The sequence below is a fragment of the Coturnix japonica genome, chromosome 10, assembly GCF_001577835.2.
Source record: "Coturnix japonica isolate 7356 chromosome 10, Coturnix japonica 2.1, whole genome shotgun sequence".
In the NCBI taxonomy this organism is placed as follows: domain Eukaryota; kingdom Metazoa; phylum Chordata; class Aves; order Galliformes; family Phasianidae; genus Coturnix; species Coturnix japonica.
In genome coordinates, this window is record NC_029525.1 from 18,384,245 (window position 1) to 18,404,019 (window position 19,775).

A 19,775-nucleotide genomic window follows, 5' to 3' on the forward strand; every position below is an offset into this window, starting at 1 on the left:
GGAGGCGGGAAATGGGGGGAAACGTGCAGAACAGAGGGGAAAAAAGCACGTCTGTGCTCCGAACAGCCGCAGCGCTCAGCAGGGCCACGGCCACGCGAGCTCCATCCCCCCCCCGATCTGCAGCGCTCGGCTCCGCGCGGTGCCGCCCCGCAGAACGGAGCTCCCCGCGCATCACAACATCCCATCACATCACATCCCATCACATCACATCACATCCCATCCCGTCCCGTCCCATCCCATCCCGTCCCATCACATCCCGTCCCGTCCCACCGCCCGGGACGCCGCCCCTCCGTGCGGATGGCGGAGCTCTGCGGCAGCTCGGCGGCGGACGGCGAACGGCGGAGACCCCGTCACGGCGCGTCCCTCGTCCGCCGCTCCTCACCGCGCTCCAGGGCTCCTCGCAGCGCCCCGCGCTCCGACTCGGTTCCGACCGGTCCGATCACCGCCAGCAGCGCGTGTCTCCGCGCCGCCCCGCAGCGCGATGCGCCCGGCGGCCGGGGCGCTGCCGTCTCCATAGCGACCGGCACGGCCGTCGTCTCCATGGTAACGCGACGGCCGCCGCTGCAGCGCGCCGGGACTGGCGAGCGGCTCTTAAAGCGCCCCGAGCTCCGCCCCGGATGGACGCGCTGCGCCACTGCGGCCAACGGGGCGGGGACTGACGGCGCGGCTGGAAGGCAGAGCCGGTGGCAGAGCCGGTGTCAGAGCCGGTGGCAGGGACGGCTGGCGGCCCCACCGGGGAACGGTTCCCCTCCCGGGGGGTGGTTCTCTCTCCTCCCGTGGGACGGTTCTCCTCCCGCGCCGAGCCCGGGCCGCTCGGCGGAGCCTCGGCTCCGGTTCCCTGCAGCAGTCGGTGCCCCCCCTCGGGCCGCGCTCCGCCTGCTGGTGCTGTGCGCTCCGGCACCGAACCGCGACATGACAAGGGCGATCCTGGGCACGGCTCAGTTGACGCCGTCGGTCTGATTGAGAGTCACACAAACGTAAAACTCCACGTGGAGCTTTAAATGCCGGCTGCCACATAACCGCAATATCCACAGTGACGCCACAGGAGCCTGCGGTGTTAAGGGATGCTCAGGCTTCGCCATCGGCTTTTGTTCCTTCCTATCGGCTTCTTCCTTCTCTGTCCCTCCGAGGTGAACAGAGCACTGAGGTCTTGATCTCTTCTCGATGGCTCTTTTCCTCCTTCAGTTACAGACAAGTATGTTGGTACAGGAGATCCGGCTTCCGGAAACATAAAATAGAAGGTTAAAGCCCCTGATTTTTGTCTGCTCCTCAGGTACAACAGTGGTTGTGAGCGATCCTGCCGTGCCAATGGGGGCTGCTGGCGTCCAGGGTGCCAGGGAGGACAGATATGTGGTATGTGGCCGCACTTGAGCAGCCTGTTCTGGTCAGTCAGGGCTCTGGGATGCTCAGTGCGCCGTGTGGAAAAACTGAGCAAGCAGAACGTGAAACTTGATGCTGAAGGTGAGGAGCACTAGGAAGCAGCTTCGGGTAGGAAACTCCACGTCTCTTCTGACAAAGAAACTGCAATTTACCTTGTATTGGTGCAGCAGAGCAAAGAAACAAGACTGTCGTTGCAAAACAAGATTCAGGACAACAATAATCTGCAGTTTCTCAAAGCAGTGCCGAGCTGCGCCCCCTGCAGTGTGCAAGGCTCCCACAGCGCTGAGCTGCAGCAGAGGAGGCCGATGGTCGGACAGCGGGGTGCGGTGCTGCTGTGTTCCCTGGGGACCCACTGCTACACTCAGAAACATTAACACGGCGGAAGGGTGATACAGAGGTGTAACAGCAACGAGGCTCGCGCAGACAGAACGGTGTTTCAAACAAACAGTGCTCACCCATTTCTGCAGATCTGGGCTCACAAGAAAGTCTGCCCCGGAGGGAGATGTACAGGGGAAGGATTTCTGGTGGGAGCTGTCAGCCCTTCAGTGAGGTGCAGCCCGGCTCCAGCCCCTGCTGTCCCTCGGCTGAGTGCCTTCACCTGTGCTCCCAGGGGCTCAGTCAGTGGGTCGGCCGGGACTCAACAGTTCCCATACACCCACCGAGCCTGCCCTGCACACACAGCCAAACCTGCACAGGTTCCGAGGCGTTCTGGCACACCTGTGTGATTCTGGTGGCCTGTGCTGTTACCAGCCTCTCTGAGAAGATAATCAGGGAAAAAAAAAACAAAAACAGTCAAATACAGAAAGTGGGGAAAATCCCCCACTGTTTCTATGGACTCGTACAGATGTGACCAGCTTGCAGTTTTCTCAAATTGAGATCTGCACTCAGGAGGTTCTCTGGCTCTCAACAATTAAACGGGGATGATGCAAGAGGTCCTTCTCACACTGAAATACAGTGACACAGCTGAGCATGATCTGTAAGAAATAATCTTATAAACAGAGCTAGCGCATCAAAATGGAGCAATTTATTTTCTGTGTATTGTAATTTGCTCAACAGTGTTAATGTCATTGTCTCACAGGAGTGCATGGAAGCAGGCAAATGCATGAACAAAGGGGAAAAAAAACAACAAAAACCTGTTTATAAACACCCAGAGTAAATTCCATCTTGAAAGTAAGACTCGGGAGCAGGATCACAAAGGGCAAATACGAAGATAGAAGATTTTCAGAGCTTTTTATGCCATCCTCCTGTTTTCAGGTGAGTCAGTCCAATACTCGCTGCTTATTTTTGACACGGTCGCTTCCCAGAGCTGCAGCTTTTCTCTGCAGTGCAGAGAGGCTCCTCCAGCTGGCTCCCTGCCAACAGAAAAGAAATGGAGGCATGCAAACCGGGAGCAAAAGCTTGCAGGGAACACTGAATGTGCTGCTGCTGCTCCGGAACAATGAGAATCTCTCGGGAACACTGTTTGCAGCCAAAGCCATATTTTATAACATGATCTGCTTGTATTCTTCAGCAAATTATAGCATCTTGACATTCCTGATGTTTTCTTTTGTGACCAGATCTCTCTACGATCACAATAGAAGTGTTGTAGCTGTGCAGTCATATTGCATGACTCATTATGTTTCATCAGACCTACCATCCGGTAGTGAAAGGAGGGATATCTCATCTAAGAGGTTCTTCCTCGTTTCTGTAATTACACAGTTTAGGTACATCTGCAGAGAGATCAGCACGCAGGTTTCTGCTTTCATATGCCCCACAGTCACTGGTACTCCTATAAAGTGCTACAAGCTGCCTAAGCTGAGTGCAGACATCATGGATCCTGACAAGAACTGGGTGCTGGCAGAATGACTGGCAGCAAAACCCCCGGGAGGGGGGGACGGGGGGGAGGGGGGCTGAGGAGAAAAAGTGCCTTTGAGCAGTAGAAGGCAGTGAATCACAGATAAATGGCTGTTATATAAATGGATCTAAAGACTAAGCTCAAAACAGTATAAATAGAATCTTAGTGATATCAAGGGGAGAAAAATCTATACCATTTCAGTTTCTCAGTACTTCAGCCTGGAATTATGACTTTCTGTGCTCCCCAGCTAAGAATGTCCATGTGAATGTGACTCTTTCTGGGAGCCAGAGATCTATGGCAGTGTCTGAATAAAACTATTGTCTTTAACCAAAGTAAAATATGAGTTCATTTTGGGTGAGACCTTTCTAAGTAGCAAAGTAGGAGACTTTTTAAAGGGACTTTGCACAGGCCCTGATCTCATCTGCAGGAATCACAACTTGGAACAGAAAAGCCCCGCTTTGTTGCTGTTTCCTTGTTGGGATGGAGCTGTGTTGCCATCTAGACGTCTGGTTGGGAACTGCCGAGTCCCTGACCCACTGATTGAGCACCTGGGGAAAGGACCGGTCAGCCCTGGCAGCGCATGTGGAGCAGTTCAGCTGTGGGACAGGAAGGGGTGCAGCCTGGCTGCGCCTTTCTTAGAGCTCATTGAAGGGCTGACTGCCGCTGGGGAAGGATCGCTGGTTGGAGATCCCTCCTTGGTGCAGCTTTCCTCTGCGAAATCTTCCTTTTATAGCACGCCTCTACTGCGCCAGATCTTCCACCATCACACCTTTGATGTAATGCCTTTCCCGCTGTGCTGATCTGCTCAATCTTATAGCGCAGCTCGCGGAGCTGGAATCTTGCTGTCATGTATCCGTTTTACGTTACTGTTTATAACTACCCCCCTTTTCCTTTAACGTTTGATGGATACATAGTGTCATGTTACTTGTTGGTCAGGTCACTGGAGGTTCAGGAATTGCCTTCTCTGAGTTCGGAGTTCACTGTTCTCGATCCATGTCAGCAGAACACCCTCTAGGGGCCGTTGTGCTGTTACTATTCTGAAAATGATTTCACGTTAAAAACAAACGCCGGGTTAATAGTCTTTAATTATTAATTAACACCTGTCACGAACCCAGAGTTCTGGATGGTGCTGCTGTGAGCTGGTATGAAGACAGAGGTGAGACAGCTGAAAAAGAGCTTGGAAGGAACTTTTGGTGGGTGCCGTGTCCTTTGGGTACGGGGATGATTTAACGACAGGACGGGGCTGGATGAGCATGAATTGTTTGCTCTCCCTGGCTGAGTGGGATGTGCTTTCCTGGGACGATAGAGACCAAGCTGGCCTAGCTGCTGTCGACTGTCTGGGGCTCTTTTGCGTAGGAAACGGAGTTCCAGGCTGTGGCAGGGACGCAGTACGGCTCCATACGATGGAGACGCGCTGTGCTCTTGGTCGCGCTCCGAGGCAATAATCAAAGGTGCTGCTGTGACTCAGCGCGTCCTCCAGAGCCTGGGGGGAGCGCAGGGCACGGGCGTGTCCTTAGCAGGGTGTTGGCTGTGAGCATGGATAGAACCGAGTGCTGCGCCGGCTCTCATTCTTCGGAGTCACCCAGAGGAGCCGAGCGGGGCCTTTATCTCGCGATCCGAGAAATAAGAGATGGGGCGCTGCGGGCCGAGCCGGCTGACCGGGCCCTGCCCTTCCCCGCCCCACGCGGCGGGCGGCAATTCCCGGCGCGGGCGGAGCTCAGCGCGTTGCCGCCCGCCTGATGTCAGCGGGGCGGGGATGCGGCTCCGGCAACCCCGCTTCAGCCCGAGGAGGCGGCTCTGGCTGCGGGCTCCCGGCTGCGAGTAGGTAAGGACGGCCGGGGAGCCGTCGCGGCCTCTTTTTTCCGCCGCTCCGGCCGGGAGGCGCTTTGGGTGGTTCCGTCTCCCGCCGTGCGCGGCCCGACCTCCCCTCTGCGGAGCTGCGCCCGTCCTGCCCGGCTGCTCCGCTCGGCCCCGCGCTCGGTGGGGCTCACGGGGCGCAGCTCCTGTGCGGGGAGAGCCAGGCGGGCTCTGGGACGTGCTGGGCGATGGCGGTGCCGCTCTGCCTCTGGCGTTGCCTCGGGTCGGCTGTTGTCAGTGCAGTGGCAGCTGTTCGCAGTCAGCTCTAGGCGCTTACCATTGTGTGAAGCTCGGCTCGTGTTTACCTCGGGCTCTGCAGCATTCTCCTTTGCCGCTGGGCTCGGGCGCCGGGTCTGCTGAGCGCTGTGCAGCGTTTGCTCCCGAATCGGAGCGGAGGACAATGCGTGCGGGCACCGCCGGGCCGCTGTTATCATTGATGTGGGAGAAAGATCACAACTGTGAAAATACTGAGTACTTAACCTAGATTTTCAAAGGCGGGTAATACCTTTACGCCTATGCTAAGCTGAGGTATCTCGTTAGGTACTTTATTTAATGTATCTAACTCTGGCTTGAAATCAGCATCTAGCATTTAGTGTTCTATGTGAATACTGTGCTCGGGTCAAGTTAAGAGTGGAGGCTGCACTGAGATGGAGAAACAGGTTCATAGTGAAAGAAAAGAGGGTGAGGACCAGGAGACCTGGTTCTCATTTTCCATCTCCGTTAGTAAAGAAGCGCTCAGAAAACAAACAAGAAATGACAGCTTCCACTCTCTGCTGCAAATTCTTGAAGATACACGGGATTCAGAGAAAATACTGCAGTTATGAAAAATCAGGCAACCTTCATATCTGGAGTCTTACGTTGGATGTGTTTCACTTGGAGGCAAAATAAGCTTTTATCCTCCTGCTTAGATGAAGGTGGCCACACCCTATTCATAATTTATGGTAAGGCTGAGGAAAAAAAATGCAGTCTGAACTGAAGAGGGGAGTGTTTAGATCAAAGGTACATGTATTGTAGAGAAAGCAGGTTGCTTTTCTTCATTAAAAAAAAAGGGGGGGGGGAGGAGGAGAGGGAAGAGAATACAGATTTGATACAAAAAGAAAAAGCATAGTCAGCTTTAAAACTGCCACTCACCTTTGGCATTTAATAATTTGACTACCTGGACCAACCTCTCAAATTTGTTCAATTGATTTTTTTTCAGACATATGGAACTGTAGAAAAAAATAAGGCTGGAAGGGAATCCCAGAGACAATCTGGTCCAGCTACTGGCTTCAGCCTGAGGACAGTTATGTCTGTCTGTTACTACTTAAAAGGGAAGAGAAAGGAAAAAAAAAAAAAAAAAAAAAAAAAGATTAAATGTTAGAGATTGCCTGATATTCGGGGCTTCATCGGGGCTTCATTAGCTTTTTAAAGCATTTGTATGTCTTTGTTTGAATCTTCTGTGCTTAATTTCAACCCTTTTGAGGTTGTTGTAAATCTATTAGCAATTCTCCTGTAAATATGAAAAAATATTTGCTTTTTCTATTTGAAGACTGTTGTTAAAAAACTTATTCTTCTGACATTCTGTCAGTGGATTTAATGCTCAGCTTCAGGCTTGTAGATTAAAAAGATTTCACCCATCTAATGTATGCATGCTGTTTAGAAGTTTGATGCATTGATGTCTGCACCTTTAGGCAGCAGCTTGGCACTGACACATCACTCTTGCAGGAGCTGTGACCCACTGTGACAGTTCTTTCCTTCTGTAACTCTCACTTGTGTGGTGCTTTGTCCATTTTCCAAACCATTTATTATTTTTTTCTTCCACCGCTTGCAGTCACTCTCAGTTTCATTTCGCTTCTGAATTAGTCAGTGTACCTGCTGTTTTATAACCAAGGTAATGAAAGAAAACAACAGAGTAGGAAGTAGCACATTTGTTTGGATCCTCATTCTAACATACTTGCGGTCACACAGAAGAGTTGATGGCTACTTTCTGGAGATGGTTATTCAGTCACTTTTATTCTTATTACAGAAATTTCAGTATCCATTTTTGCTTATTAGCGCCCCTTAGAGATGCTGGCAAATAACTTTTAGCAGTCTTTGTCTGTAAGGCCCATCGTTCTGATGTGAAGATAAAGCAGGTGTTATATGCCTTCTCTAAAGAGACCAATGTTGGCTGCTAACTCCTTTCTTTGTTACCTTCTATGTAAAACCAGAAGTTCATTTGATGGTTTGTTACCAAAGTTTTCAGAGATTGGAAAGGAATTTTGAGAGACTGGTGTGTCTGCCTACCTCTAACCTCCAGATCCTCCATTATCCTGGATAGTTCTGGAAGGTAACTGCCAATACACCATAATATAGGGTGAAAACTCAACAGATTTTAAATCTTTGGCTTATATAAGCACTCCTTAATAAGTTTTAGCCTAGTTTCAAGGGCAAAGCCTTGTCTGTTGACGTTGTTTTTTAACTGAGTCGTTTTGTTCTCTATTAACCTTCTCAGAGAAGGGCAGAAAATGCTTCAGCCTTGACACGGAGCTCCCAGCAGTGTCCCTGCAGAAGGGCAGACCGACAGATTGTTTGGTTGTTGTTTTCCTGCTAATATTTCTGTGGGACAATTTTCTGGTTGTTTGCTTTCTCTGAGTATCTCCATCTTTGTGCCTCAGCTGTTTCTGACCACGTGTGCTCCTGCCATTCTTTAGTACTGATCCTTTGAGAAAGGAGTAATGATTTTTTCCCATGTTTTCACCTGGATCAAATCATGGTTTCTGACAGCATTTTTACCCTTTCTTTGCATTAGCATAGCTTGCTCTTGTGCTTTTAATGACTGCCATCTCTTTGTAAATGCTTCTGTGCCATGAGATCTTATCCGGCAGTTCCATTTTATCGGTGTCTGTTGCTCGATATCCCCCTTATTTTCCTTTTTCTGCCCTAACACCAATCCCGCATGGCAGCGTTGGTCCCTGCTCGGAGCGCTGCCGTCACGGCGCGATTGTCCTTTGTTGTGTGAGCTGCCGCAGATGAAGGGCTCTATTGCTCTATTGCTCTATTTGCTTTATTTGCTCTATTGCTCTATTGCTTTACTGCATTAGCCTTGGTTTGAGCGCTGCTTCCCATGCAGGTAACGAAGCGCTGTGTTCTCAGCTCATTTACAAAACTGCTGCTGAAGAAACGTAAAAGATGCGCTCAGGAGGCAATGCTGTGTAATATTCTATCTACACGGGAACTGAGCTTATCGTAACGAACTTAAAGGTGAGATAATTGCAAGCTCGGAAACAACGGGGAGCGCAGCAAAAATCAGCAGAGTAACACAGAGGTTTAAACCCAAAAATCCCGCTGGCAGCGCGTGTGCTCGGGACGCGGCTCCGCTCCGTTCTGTTCCGCTCAGCGCTGCGGGTGTTCCCGGCTCCGTTTCACGTTGTGACTGACCGCACAGCGGCCCACGCGCCGAGCCCGGCCCGCCCGCGGCCATTCCTGCGCATGCGCCCGCTGCGTCTCCCCGGTAGCTGCGTCTCGCGCCGGGGCGGACGGTCGCGCGCCTCCAATCGGCGCGCAGCAAGATGGCGGCCGCGGGAAGAGCGGCGAGGGGCGGCGGGCGGGCGTAGGGCCGGAGGGCTGTAAGGCCGGAGGGCTCTGCCGGGCGTTTACGGCCCCCGCGGCGCCGCGCATGGAGCCCGCCGGCAGCCCGCTGGACCCCGGGCTCTCGCAGCAGGGAACGCCGTGTCTGATTGTGGAGGACTCGCAGCCCGAGGCCGCGGGCGCGGAGCGAGACGCAGAGCGGGCCTGCCTCGGAGCGCTGGTTCGCCGGCTGCCGCTGCGGCGGAGCCCGAGCCCCGTGCTGGTGAGTGAGCGCCCCGCGCGGAGCGGGAGCCGGGCTCGGGTGCGAGTATGTCTGACCCGCCCTGTGTTGCAGGAGATCGTCCGCGCTCCTTCCAGCAGCCGCGGGGCGGGACGGGCGCTGCCCGCCGGTGGGAGCGGCGCGGTGCTCGCGGGGCCGATGGAGAGCGCCGCTGAAGAGATGCCGCCGCCCGGCCCGGACAGCAGGTGGGCACGGAAAGCGGGCTCGGTCTCCGTCTCCCGGCGCTTTCTCGCCCTTTGAAACTGCTGTCGTGCGCCGTGGGCGGCGGCGGCGGCTCCGGCGCGGTGCCCCTCGGGGGTCCCGGGGCGGCCATTTTGGCGGCAGCCGCCAGGCGACCCCGTGGGATGCGGAGCGCCGTCGTGAGGCGGCTGGAGGGGAGCCGTGCGAACGGGTGTTTGTGTTGCAGTGCCCCTGGGAAGGCTGCGGAACGATGCCAAGAGGATGATGAGGACTGTCCCGCATCTCCGTACGCAGAAGGTAACTTACCGATGTCGGTCAGTTCCGTTGGCCCGTTGGGGATGGCCACGCTGATGGAGGAATGTCAGAAATGAGCTTTTTTTTCTTCCTGACGTTGGTCTGTGTAGCTTGGCACTTGGAAATCTATGACTGTTTCATAGCGTTGTTACTAGGCACCCTGCAGACAAGAAATGGTGTAGGAGTTGTATGCTGAACACTGACAGATCAGGTCTTTTTATGAAAGAGCAAAGAACTAGTGTAGCGGCAATACGAAATTACAGCGATGGAGCACCTGGTGGGAAGGCAGGGCCAGCCCAGGGGAGCTCAGGTGCGTGTAATGCCATGTACTGAGGGGCAGAAGGGCTGGAGCCAGGATCCACCCCTTCCCAGAAGTCATTTAAGGGCTGGCAGTTGAGGTGAGGGCATCTTGGTGGAGATCCCCGCATACCTGGGGCCTTCCAAAGGCAAACAGCTTCTTTCCCTGATTTCTGTGCCAGTGGCTGTTGTATTTGAGTGGATCCTCCCTTGCTGCAGCCTGGGTTCTTGTCATTGTTGCGTTTTCCATTGTATTACAATTGACATCGCGATTGTCCTCGAAGGTGCAGGACCTGTATTACCAGGGTTGTGTTCTATTTGTGATAATCAAATATATAGTAGTACTTAATGGTATTATGTAAGGCCTTGCTGCTTAGCACTGGATTTGGATGTAATGGACGTGGTCACTATGCTATTCACTCACTGTGCTGGTACTGTATTTTTAAACTAGTACAGCTGAGATGAGAGTATCTAAATTTATTGAGGGTTTTTGCAGTCCCCTCAGTGTGTCCTCTGCTGTTGTGATTATTTTGTATTTTGTTTTGTGCATATGCTAGTTATGGATGTTCCATGTTAGATACAGGAACATCACAGCTGCAGTTTGGAGTTCTGGAGCTCTCGCAGAGCCAGGACCTGGAGAGTGATGTTGCACCCAATGAAGATGTTAGGAATCAGCTTCACTCGGGAGCTGCTATCCTTTGTTCTTCCAGAACTGTGAAGAATGATACTGAAGATGGTATGTAAAAAATTTTCTTTGGCGTCCCTTTGTTGTGCTGTCATTTTTTTTTCTCCTCAATTTACAGAATCGCACAGAATCACAGAATGACCCGGGTTGGAAGGGACCTCAAGGATCATGAAGATCCAACCCCTCTGCCTGGCATTGCCACCAAACATCCACATTTACTAGATCAGGTTGCCCATGGCCCCGTCCAACCTGGCCTTGAACACCTCCAAGGACGGGGCATCCACAACCTCCCTGGGCAGCCTGTTCCAGGACCTCACCACTCTCCTAGTGAAGAACTTCCCCCTAACATCCAACCTAAATCTTCCCTCTTTCAACTTAAATCAATTTCCCCTTGTCCTGCTATTATCAGCCCTTTCGAAGAGTACTCCCCTCCTGGGTGTGGGTTCCCTTCAGGTACTGAAAGGCTGCAATGAGGTCACCCCGCAGCCTTTTCTCCAGGCTGAACAAGCCCAGCTCCCTCAGCCTGTCCTCATAGGGGAGGTGCTCCAGTCCCCTGATCATCTTTGTTGCTCTCCTCTGGACCCTTTCCAACAGCTCCATATCTTTCTTGTACTGAGGGCTCCATACCTGGACACAGTACTCTAGAATTTAGACATATTGTGTGTCTCTGACAGGAAGTACTGTATTAGTAGTGTGCAACAGTGAGTTTGCAGTTCAGAGCTGAATGGTATTTGGGCTAGTTTCATGTTTCCTTATTGCTATCCAAGTGTCATCATTGGTTCTTGAACCTCTCTTTCCCAGTTTATTTTCAGATTTTCAGATACTGAGTTGTATCCCTGGTAAAAACCTCATTTCGTATTTAACAATAGAATTTTTAAAAAATCTCCGATAGTTCGGTATTATGCTTTTTCATACAAAGCTTATCTTGATATATATGTAACTTACAGAGCTATATGTGCTTCTCTTTGCATATTAATCCAGATGACCTGAGTGACAAGTTCGTTGTTCTTTTTCTTCACCTTTCTAGAACTGAATGTCAAAAACAGGGAAACTGTCAGCAGCATAGAAACACATTCTACTTCAGAAGGCCAACCGAAGGAGTTTGAAGGGTAAAACAGTCAAAAGGTTTATAGTTTGAAGGCAGTGTGCATGGGATTGATTTTAAAAATATGCTTTTTTTTTTTTTCTTGTAAACTACTGAAATATGTCATAAAAAGAAGCTTCAGTCATAAACATTGTTTCAAAACTTTAATTATTATTTATGTATGGACATGAGATTCAAAAGAGAAATCCAGAGGCTAAGTGGTGGTTTCCAGGATTCTGTTGAGTATATGCTAATGTAAACATTCCATTTTCAATTATTTTTAAATATAAATGTTCATTTTGCTGGAAGCTGTTTATTTTCTATGCCGGATAGAGGGTGAACGAAATTTTATTCTATTGTTGCATTCTACCACAAAATAATTAAAAAAAAAAAAAAAAAAGGTGAAACCGATGTTTATAATTGAAGTCAGTAGAACAATCCGTATTGTGCAGGAAACTTAGAAAACGTTTCTGGAAATTTAATTTGTTAAGAGTGAAGATGGTTTTTTGTCAAATGGGAGAGATCTGCCTGCTTTATTCATTTTCTTGCTATGCGGAGTTGAACAGCTTTCACCTATGCTGATTGCAGTTGATGCATTGAGTTTCTTGGGTCAGAGACTGTGTTGCTTTCCCAGAACACTGCTGGATGCAGAAGAACGTTCCAGGAAAGAGGTGCTTGTCTCTAATCCATCGAAAACTGAGAAATGCGTTGACGCTGGTCATGAGGAGTTGGATATCTTGTCGACTCAGGAAGAGATGTTTCCTGAAAATAATATAACAGGTAACAACAGATAGTCGAAGCAAGAATGGCTGTCCCAGGGATAGTCATAATTATTCTTGCTTGGTCTCTTCAATCATGTAATGTTTTAGGGTGTGAGTACTGGGACTTTTTTTCAGTTAATTTTGCTAAAATGGGTAACACCTCAGAAACGAAAGGCTGTAACAATTGGTAACACCTTAAAAATGAAAGGCTGTAACTACTATCAACCACAGTTTCCAGTGGTAATAATAATGCTCACTCTTTGTAGCAGCACACAGTCTAAAATGTGAATAAGTATTGTAGGCAAATATTGCAGGCTTTCTTATACTGAGTAACTTGGGTAAGACATTGACTAAACCATGTCTCTTAGTACCGTATCTACACATCTCTTAAATACATCCAGAAATGGGGTCTCCACCACTTCCCTGGGCATCTTGTTCTGGTGCTTGACCGCCCTCTCCAAAATACCTCATCTAGCTCTCCTCTGCAAATTAAGGCTGTTTCCTTGCCTGATCACTTGTCACCTGAGAAAAGAGGCCAGCACACTTCTTGCTATAACCTCCTTTCAGCTGCACAGAGGTCTCTCCTCAGCTTGCTTTTTTCCAGACCAAATCCCCTTCTGTTATTCCTCACAAGTCTTTTTTTTTTTTTTTTCTCCAGTCCCTTCACCAGCGTTTTTGCTCTTCCTTTCACGTGCTCTGGTACCTGAATGAAGTCTCAGCTTATGTTGTAGTTTGAGTACAACTGTGTACTGGCATAATGTTCTGTAAACCCTCTGCACTGAGAAGGTCCAATAATAGCTTAAGCAAATTGAGCCTGTGCTGTGGTGGCTGTGACTTGTTTTTGAATCCTGGGGGGTAATGTTGGAGCCACTGGGGATTTTTCTTATAAAATTCTCAGGTATGAAGGTATGTATAGTCTGATCTGATTAAAAAAAAAATCTACTCTGTAGTTAGAAGCTACCTTTATCATCTGAATTATATCTTGCTCACATTTCACTTGCTGAACTTCAACGTGCTGTCCTCATCTAGTTCTGTGTGAAAACAACCTCAGGTAGACAAGGAAAGACAAGCTGTAACTTTCCATTAAGCAATAATTCACATTATTGGACACATTTTTAATCTAATTTCCTTTTGTTTAAAATTGCTGTAGGGAGTGACTGCCTTGTAACCAGAGAGGAAGAGGGAAATTCTCTGGCATGTACTCCTGCCCGCAGTCTGCACCTCCTGCAGCTCTCTGGACAGGGATCCCTTGTACAGGAGAGCCATTCCACGTAAGCAAACAAAGCTACAAAATGATAACCAGGCTGTTTTACAATAGTTTGTGCCATTTGCACTGCTTTATTTATCTTAATTTGTACAACCATGGCAAACTACTTTAGTTTAGGCTTCATGTCACCTGTTTGTGTGACACAATACCTCCCTATTTGGAACATCCACGTAGTTAAACAGGGCTCTCTCAAGTATCTATTTGCCTGGTTTGAGTAGGTATTTGTATTGGTGGTAACTATACAGGCATTAACAAGAATGGTAACTACAAGGATGGTAGTAGAAGTATAGAAGGTATAAGGAAAAAGGGGAACTCACCAGTGATGATGCTAGGAGCTGAGGCAATCTTCACTAGCAAGCAATCTCCAAGAGATGCTGCCTCCGTGAGGGTCAGCCCTTAAATGAGGTCTCAGAGGAGGTGGAGTCGAACTCCACCCCTCCTGGGAGCTCCATTACTCTCACCTGTGCTCCCGCAGCTGACCCCACACTTGCCTCAGCTGATTAATCAGTGGTTCACGCAGTGATTACCAATCTCCCATACAGAATTACTTGCACCTCTGCTTATTTAGGTGGCATTAAATTAGAGATTGAGAGGAGTTTTATATTTTGTCTCAATCTCTAAGGCAAAAGATGTTTGCTCATGTTTTCTTAGTCTCCTAGCATTCAGAAAGTGTCCAGATGTGCATGAGGCGGGTTTTCCTCCTTCTAGGTAAGGGATGCTTCAAATAGGAAGCCTTACAGAGAATATTGATTTATGTTTGTGGTTTTGTATAGTGTTATTTAAAGGCTACCATGCTTGTGCTATAAAGAATGATAATGTAATTTTGTTATGACTCAGATATTTTCCTTTGATTGTGTGTGTAATATATGGAACTTCTGTGTAGAACTGCATATGTAATTTAGGGTGGGAGTTCACAAGTTGCTTCTAGAGTGTTGCTGGTTGTGCTTGCTGTTGAAAGGTTATATATATAGCTGAATTAGAGAATGAAGTTGCAGTTTCTAGCTTGCAACCCCAGGGTAATTCTTGAAAACAGCTTTTTGCTTAACGGGCTTTTGGCTGAGAAAGTCTCCTACTGAGCTTATCAGCTCTATTCCAGTACCAGCTGTCAGCTGAGAGTTCTTTGCCTTGCCTTGTTGTGATGGCTCCTTTTTTTTTTTTCTTTTTTTTTTCCTCTGTATATAATGATACTGGATATGATGTTTTTATGTATTTTCTCCTGCTTGTGAATTTGTCCTTCACTGCTGCCTAGCAGTTCTTGAGCGCTCTGTTGTTTGTTTCCTTTCCATACCTGTGTATTGTTTTAGGTGAAAGTTGTCAAAGAAGACAGTGGTTCAGTTTGTGGGTTTTGGGGGATGTTTCTTTGACCTCTGAACCTGAATTGCTGACTTGTTTTTTTTGTTTTTTTTTTTTGGGGGGGGGGGGGGGTCAGACAAGCAGAACTTTCTGCTTCATATTTAGAGTGTTCACAGTCTCCCCTGCCCAGCCCACTAATGATGAAGCTTGAAAGACTTTCCTTTTCTCTCTACACCCCTGCCATGTTGGGATCCTCATTTTACAGTTTCCCTGTCAACCACATTATTATCACTGTATGCTTTTGTCTCTCATATCTTAAAACCATGCCCTTGACGCTTCTGCTTTCTCAGCTCCTACGCTATTTATTTCTAAGTGGACTGTATACACTGTAGCAATTATCTGTAGATGTCTCTTGTATTGTGCAATGTGAAGAGCGAAGACATGCTCTCAAAACAAATGGGTTAGATGACCAGGTTATGGCCTATTTGTTAACCAGTGCTGTTGCAGGCAGTGAGGAGGAGACTGTGGTCTCCATTATTTCCCATTAAGTATGCACTGTCAGGTGACTTTCTAGTCATATTTTTTCTTGGCCAAAGTTCAAACCAAATGCAGTTCAAATGTAAAATTTCTTCTGCAAAGGAGGAGCATAGTTTTATTTTCCAGTAAAATGAAATAATTGTGCACAGGTGAAGGCAGCTCAGCTGTGGGACAGGAAGGGGTGCAACCTGACTTTATAGCACCTCTCTATTATGCCAGTCCTTCCCTCATCACACCTTTGTTGTAACGCCTTTCCCATTGTGTTGATCTGTCTAATTGCTGTACTCCTGGTACTTTCCTGTGAAGGAGGCTCCTACTGTGTGGCAAACTAGAGATGTATTTGGGTAGAAGTTGATGCATTTTCTAGTGATATATTTTCTTGTCCACGTTACTTTTTCTTGGTCTGCAGTGGCTCTCCAGGTGTAGTTGTTCCTTCTCCTGTTGGCCTAGCATCCAATGCTCTCATCCCTAGCAGTCCTACTGAACAGGACCAAACAAAAGGTAATTTTTTTCCTCTATACTCACATGCTGTTGTGTATCTTTTAGTTTGGGCATGCAGCCTTTTCAGGACTTGTTCAGATTGCTCTTAAAGTATAAAGCAGGATTGAGGGTGCTTAAAGAGCTAGATCTGGGGATACTTATAATTGTGACTCCTAATAAGCTGTCCATTTCTTGCATAGCTGTCATAATAAGATTGGTTTTGTTAGCTAGTTCTTTTTCATTATGAAGGATGAGTAATACTTCATATGGAATACAGATTGCTGCTTGCCATTGGCCTCCTTTCTTTTGCTATAAGTAGATAGGTGTCAGTATTAAATATATGCTGTTAGAGCAGTAAGAAAGTTGGAAGAGGGCATCTTGCCTTAAATGACTTTTACAGCACTTAAGAGTTTTCGTATGTTACATGTCTATTCTGAAAGGTTATGCCAAGACAGCTTGTTCTGTGTGATACCTTACATGTCACCTGTTCGCTATCAGGGTTAACATATCCACACAGACTTTCAGTTTTATGGAAAATTCCTATTTCTTTCTGTGAGATTTCCATCTCATTTGCTGCATAGAATCTGAAGTAACTATAATATATGTTTAGGTAGTGGGGTTTGAATTTGGTTGCATTTTAATAGAAGTAGCGAAAGAAGAAAAAGTCATCAGAAAAATGCTTTATATAAGCTTAAGATACTTGTTTCAAATTGTAGAAGTTCTGGACCTTAGGTAGCAAGATAGTTAGGTGAACTCGTAATAAAACACTTTATACTCCCTTCTCTCCCTTGCATTTAAGGATAGTGTAGCGGAAATGCTAAGTCAAAGCCAGAGAATCTGTTGGAAGGCAGGGCCAGCCCAAGGGAGCTCAGGTGCATGCAATGAACCTGAGTGACAGGAAGGCCTGGAACAAGGATCCAGCCCTTCCAGCCCTCATTTAAGGGTTGGCAGTGGAGGTGAGGGTATCTCTCTGCAGATCCCTGTCTATCTGAGGCCTTCCAAATGCAAATAGCTTCTTTCTTTCATTTCTGTGTCCATAGCTGCTGCATTCAGGCTTGTCCTCATTTGCTGCAGCCAAAGACTTTGCCACCCTGCTTTTATCACTGTACTTTCCATCATGTTATAGCGTTACAGATAGTTTTGTTGACTTCTCCACCCTTGCAAATAATTTATTTTGAGAAATAGCAGGTTCACCCGTTAAAGTGTGAGAATATTGCATAGGCTGCTCAAAATAAGTCTTTTAACAGTAGTGTTGGAAGCTGGGTACAACGTGGGCTGGTAATTTTTCTGTTCTTTAAAACCAGATGAACAGGTGGATATCTCTACTGTTGCCAAAGGAAGAGATCTGGTGCAGAAGGGACAGAAGGAAAACAGACTGATGCAGGAGGAGCAGAAGAGAGATGTGCTTATCCCACCAGGGCCTGCAGTCCTGCCACAGGCTTCAACTCCGGTGTCTCAGAGTGCCCCAGCCTTCTTTCCTGAGTCTTTACCTATACCATCACAACCAGTGTTCTCTCATGTGAGCGTTCATGTAAATATCTTTTTGGATATAGTTATTTCTGGTTGTTGCAAAAATGTAATTTGAGTCAACCTCTGTGTTTCTGTATTGTGCTTCCCTACTGAGGTGATTCTCATGAGCTTCCCTTTTCCCAGCAGTCGCGTTTATACACTGATGATGCTCTTCTGTATGTGTAATTACATGTGGTAGTTTAGCTGGCAGAGAAAACCGTAACACCTTGAGAGGGCGTAGTTACTGAACATAGAATTAGTTATCTGTCTATGTTAGAAACTTCTCCTGTGCTTCTGTGTTTTTTCTTTAAAAGGCTGCTATTTTTAATACCAAGCTGGACATTCTGCTTCTCATGCTTTGTTGGAAGTTAAACTTTTACCAAGACTTCCACTTTTATCGTTCTTTGTCATGGATAAGGTGAAACTGTTTTGACTTTGAATTCTAATATGAATATTCTACTACGGAATACTAGAATTCACTTAGTGCAAATGTATTTTGAGTTGCCTGTTTTTACTATCTGTTGTTTTCTCAGGGTTGAAAGGGCTTTAACAGACAGTTGGTGGCTTTGTAGCTCACTATAACAAATTCCATCAATTTAAGGCAGTAAAGAAGTTGTGCTTGAGAATTAAATAGTTGAGGCGGGGGTTTCTCCTTAGCTGAAAGTGGCTTTCATACTAATATGACAGACTATTACAAAGATTCTTTTTGGAACTCTTTGTTGTTTGACTGAAAACAGCTACTGATTTACCATAGTTGCTTGCTCTTTGTAGTTTGGTAATAAGAGAGGTGAACTAAAGACCCTGTGTGACTACCACAGAAGTACTGAAAAGTAATGGGCTATAATTTTTCTGTTGCAGTTGGCACTTACATGTATGAATTAAAAATCTTTTTTTGTCCATTGTTTTGTTCTGAGCTTGCTCTGTTTCATAATCCTTTGTCACCTAGAAATAATTACTGGTCCTATTTGGGATACCCTCATGTTCAGTGTCTCACTTCTTAATTTATTATTTTATTTAATTTTAGGATATCTTCGTTCCAACTCAGAGCCCGGAGAAGAATGAGGGAGAAGAAAAAGCTGCTGTTTCAACTTATCCATGTGTACCAGGAGACCTTTCTGGACCCACAGATGCTTTGTCAAAGATGCCTGTGGAAGACACTGTGTCACAGCCTTCTGAGTCTTGTAATCTGATGCTTTCTGCAAGTGGATGTAGCCAGCCCACAAACACAGAAATCAGTTCAGAGTCTCTGAAAACTAGCCATGAAAATAATGAAGTTACACAGATCCAGATGATTACTGAATGCAGTATTTCAGACTTGAGACTCTCTTCTGTGGAGAATGGTGACAGAAAAATAAGGCTGGATGCAGGTCATCAAGCCCTTCCTGAGAACTGTGAAAAAGCAGAAAAGGAGGACATACATACTGCAGGAAAGCCTGTAATGCAGTTAGGTAGTACAGGCAAAGCAGGAGATGGGACATCAGCCCCTACAGCCCATCAGGCTCATGGGTGTATTTCTGGAAGTCAGGCTGCTGTGGATCAGTCTCACCCTGAGATTTTGTGCTGTGCTGACGGAAGAGAAGCTCAATTAGAGGGTTATTCACTGAAAGCAAGTTCTCAACGCGAGGCAGTTCCTGAGACTCAGTGTGAAGAACAGGAAGAGAAGATGCATATAGAAGAGATTGAAATGAATGAAGATGAGTCTCTTGTTAACATGGCTGCTTCTCAGAGGTTCTTTCTTGAAAGGAAGGTAGAGCACAATGAAGAGCTGGAAGTACAGGTTGCTGGTGGTTCTTGTAAAAATAGCAGAAAACTGTCTGAGACCCAAGAATTAGGAAAGTTTGGACCAGAATGCTGGGAAAAAGAAACTTCAAAAGGTGGAGCTCTTGGCAGTGGAGCAGCAAAGAATGTGGATAAACTGTCCTTTAAAGCTGCTAGAGAAAGCATGCAGAAGCTGAATGAAGCTTTATCTAAGCCTTCTGTAGGGGAGTTATTGGAACAGCACAAATTGTTTTCTAAATTAAAGATTGACATTCCATCTGAGATGAAACTGTGTGCCAAAAGCCATGCAGAAAGTTCAAAATTGCATCAGATAATGGAGTCTCAACCACCACAGCAAGAGAGGGAAGCTGACATACAGCAGGAGAATCAGGTGCAAAAGGATACAGAGATTACTGCTACGGCAGTGAATCCGGAGCAAGAAGAACAGATGCAGCTGGAGGAGCAGACAGCTGCTAAGTCCCCCAGTCCTTCCAATGGTAAGTGAATTTTGGTTAGTAATTCACAGGTGTACTCTTTGAATAACCTCAACATGTACAGTCCTCAGCACTGGTCCTCAATTAACTTTAAACAGTGAACCTTCAGAGCAGCGCTGCAGATTACTCTTAGATGCATAATATGCTTGTACTTTTTTCCCCTTTGCAGCACTACTGCAGGCAAGAGTGATGAAGTAATTAATGTTCTTAACAGCTACTCACTGCTTTACGGTGGA

General features: G+C 47.2%; 2 protein-coding genes across 12 annotated transcripts in view; one reads left to right on the top strand and one right to left on the bottom strand.

Annotated features, from left to right (window-relative positions):
- Positions 1 to 559, bottom strand: part of MAP1A (microtubule associated protein 1A) — a 42,543-nt gene extending 41,984 nt beyond the window's left edge. Inside the window, exon 1 of the mRNA XM_015873214.2 lies at positions 383 to 559. Within this exon, the coding sequence (XP_015728700.1) occupies positions 383 to 542 (160 nt within the window). The 5' untranslated portion in view covers positions 543 to 559. The remainder of the gene's footprint in view (positions 1 to 382) is intronic.
- An 86-nt stretch (positions 560 to 645) lies between these two features.
- TP53BP1 (tumor protein p53 binding protein 1) overlaps positions 646 to 19,775 on the top strand; it is a 33,857-nt gene continuing 14,727 nt past the window's right edge. For 3 of the 11 annotated variants that reach the window (XM_015873217.2, XM_015873220.2, XM_015873228.2), the window contains exons 1-10: positions 8,573 to 8,882; positions 8,955 to 9,085; positions 9,307 to 9,377; positions 10,249 to 10,407; positions 11,384 to 11,465; positions 12,075 to 12,220; positions 13,352 to 13,472; positions 15,708 to 15,799; positions 17,083 to 17,309; positions 18,312 to 19,542. In XM_015873217.2, the coding sequence (XP_015728703.1) occupies positions 8,709 to 8,882; positions 8,955 to 9,085; positions 9,307 to 9,377; positions 10,249 to 10,407; positions 11,384 to 11,465; positions 12,075 to 12,220; positions 13,352 to 13,472; positions 15,708 to 15,799; positions 17,083 to 17,309; positions 18,312 to 19,542 (2,434 nt within the window). In that variant the 5' untranslated portion in view covers positions 8,573 to 8,708. Of the gene's footprint in view, positions 2,635 to 4,957; positions 5,040 to 8,569; positions 8,883 to 8,954; positions 9,086 to 9,306; positions 9,378 to 10,228; positions 10,408 to 11,383; positions 11,466 to 12,074; positions 12,221 to 13,351; positions 13,473 to 13,505; positions 14,177 to 15,707; positions 15,800 to 17,082; positions 17,310 to 18,311; positions 19,543 to 19,775 lie in introns of those variants that run through there. The other 8 variants (XM_015873225.2, XM_015873230.2, XM_015873219.2 and 5 more) reach the window with 8 other exon arrangements.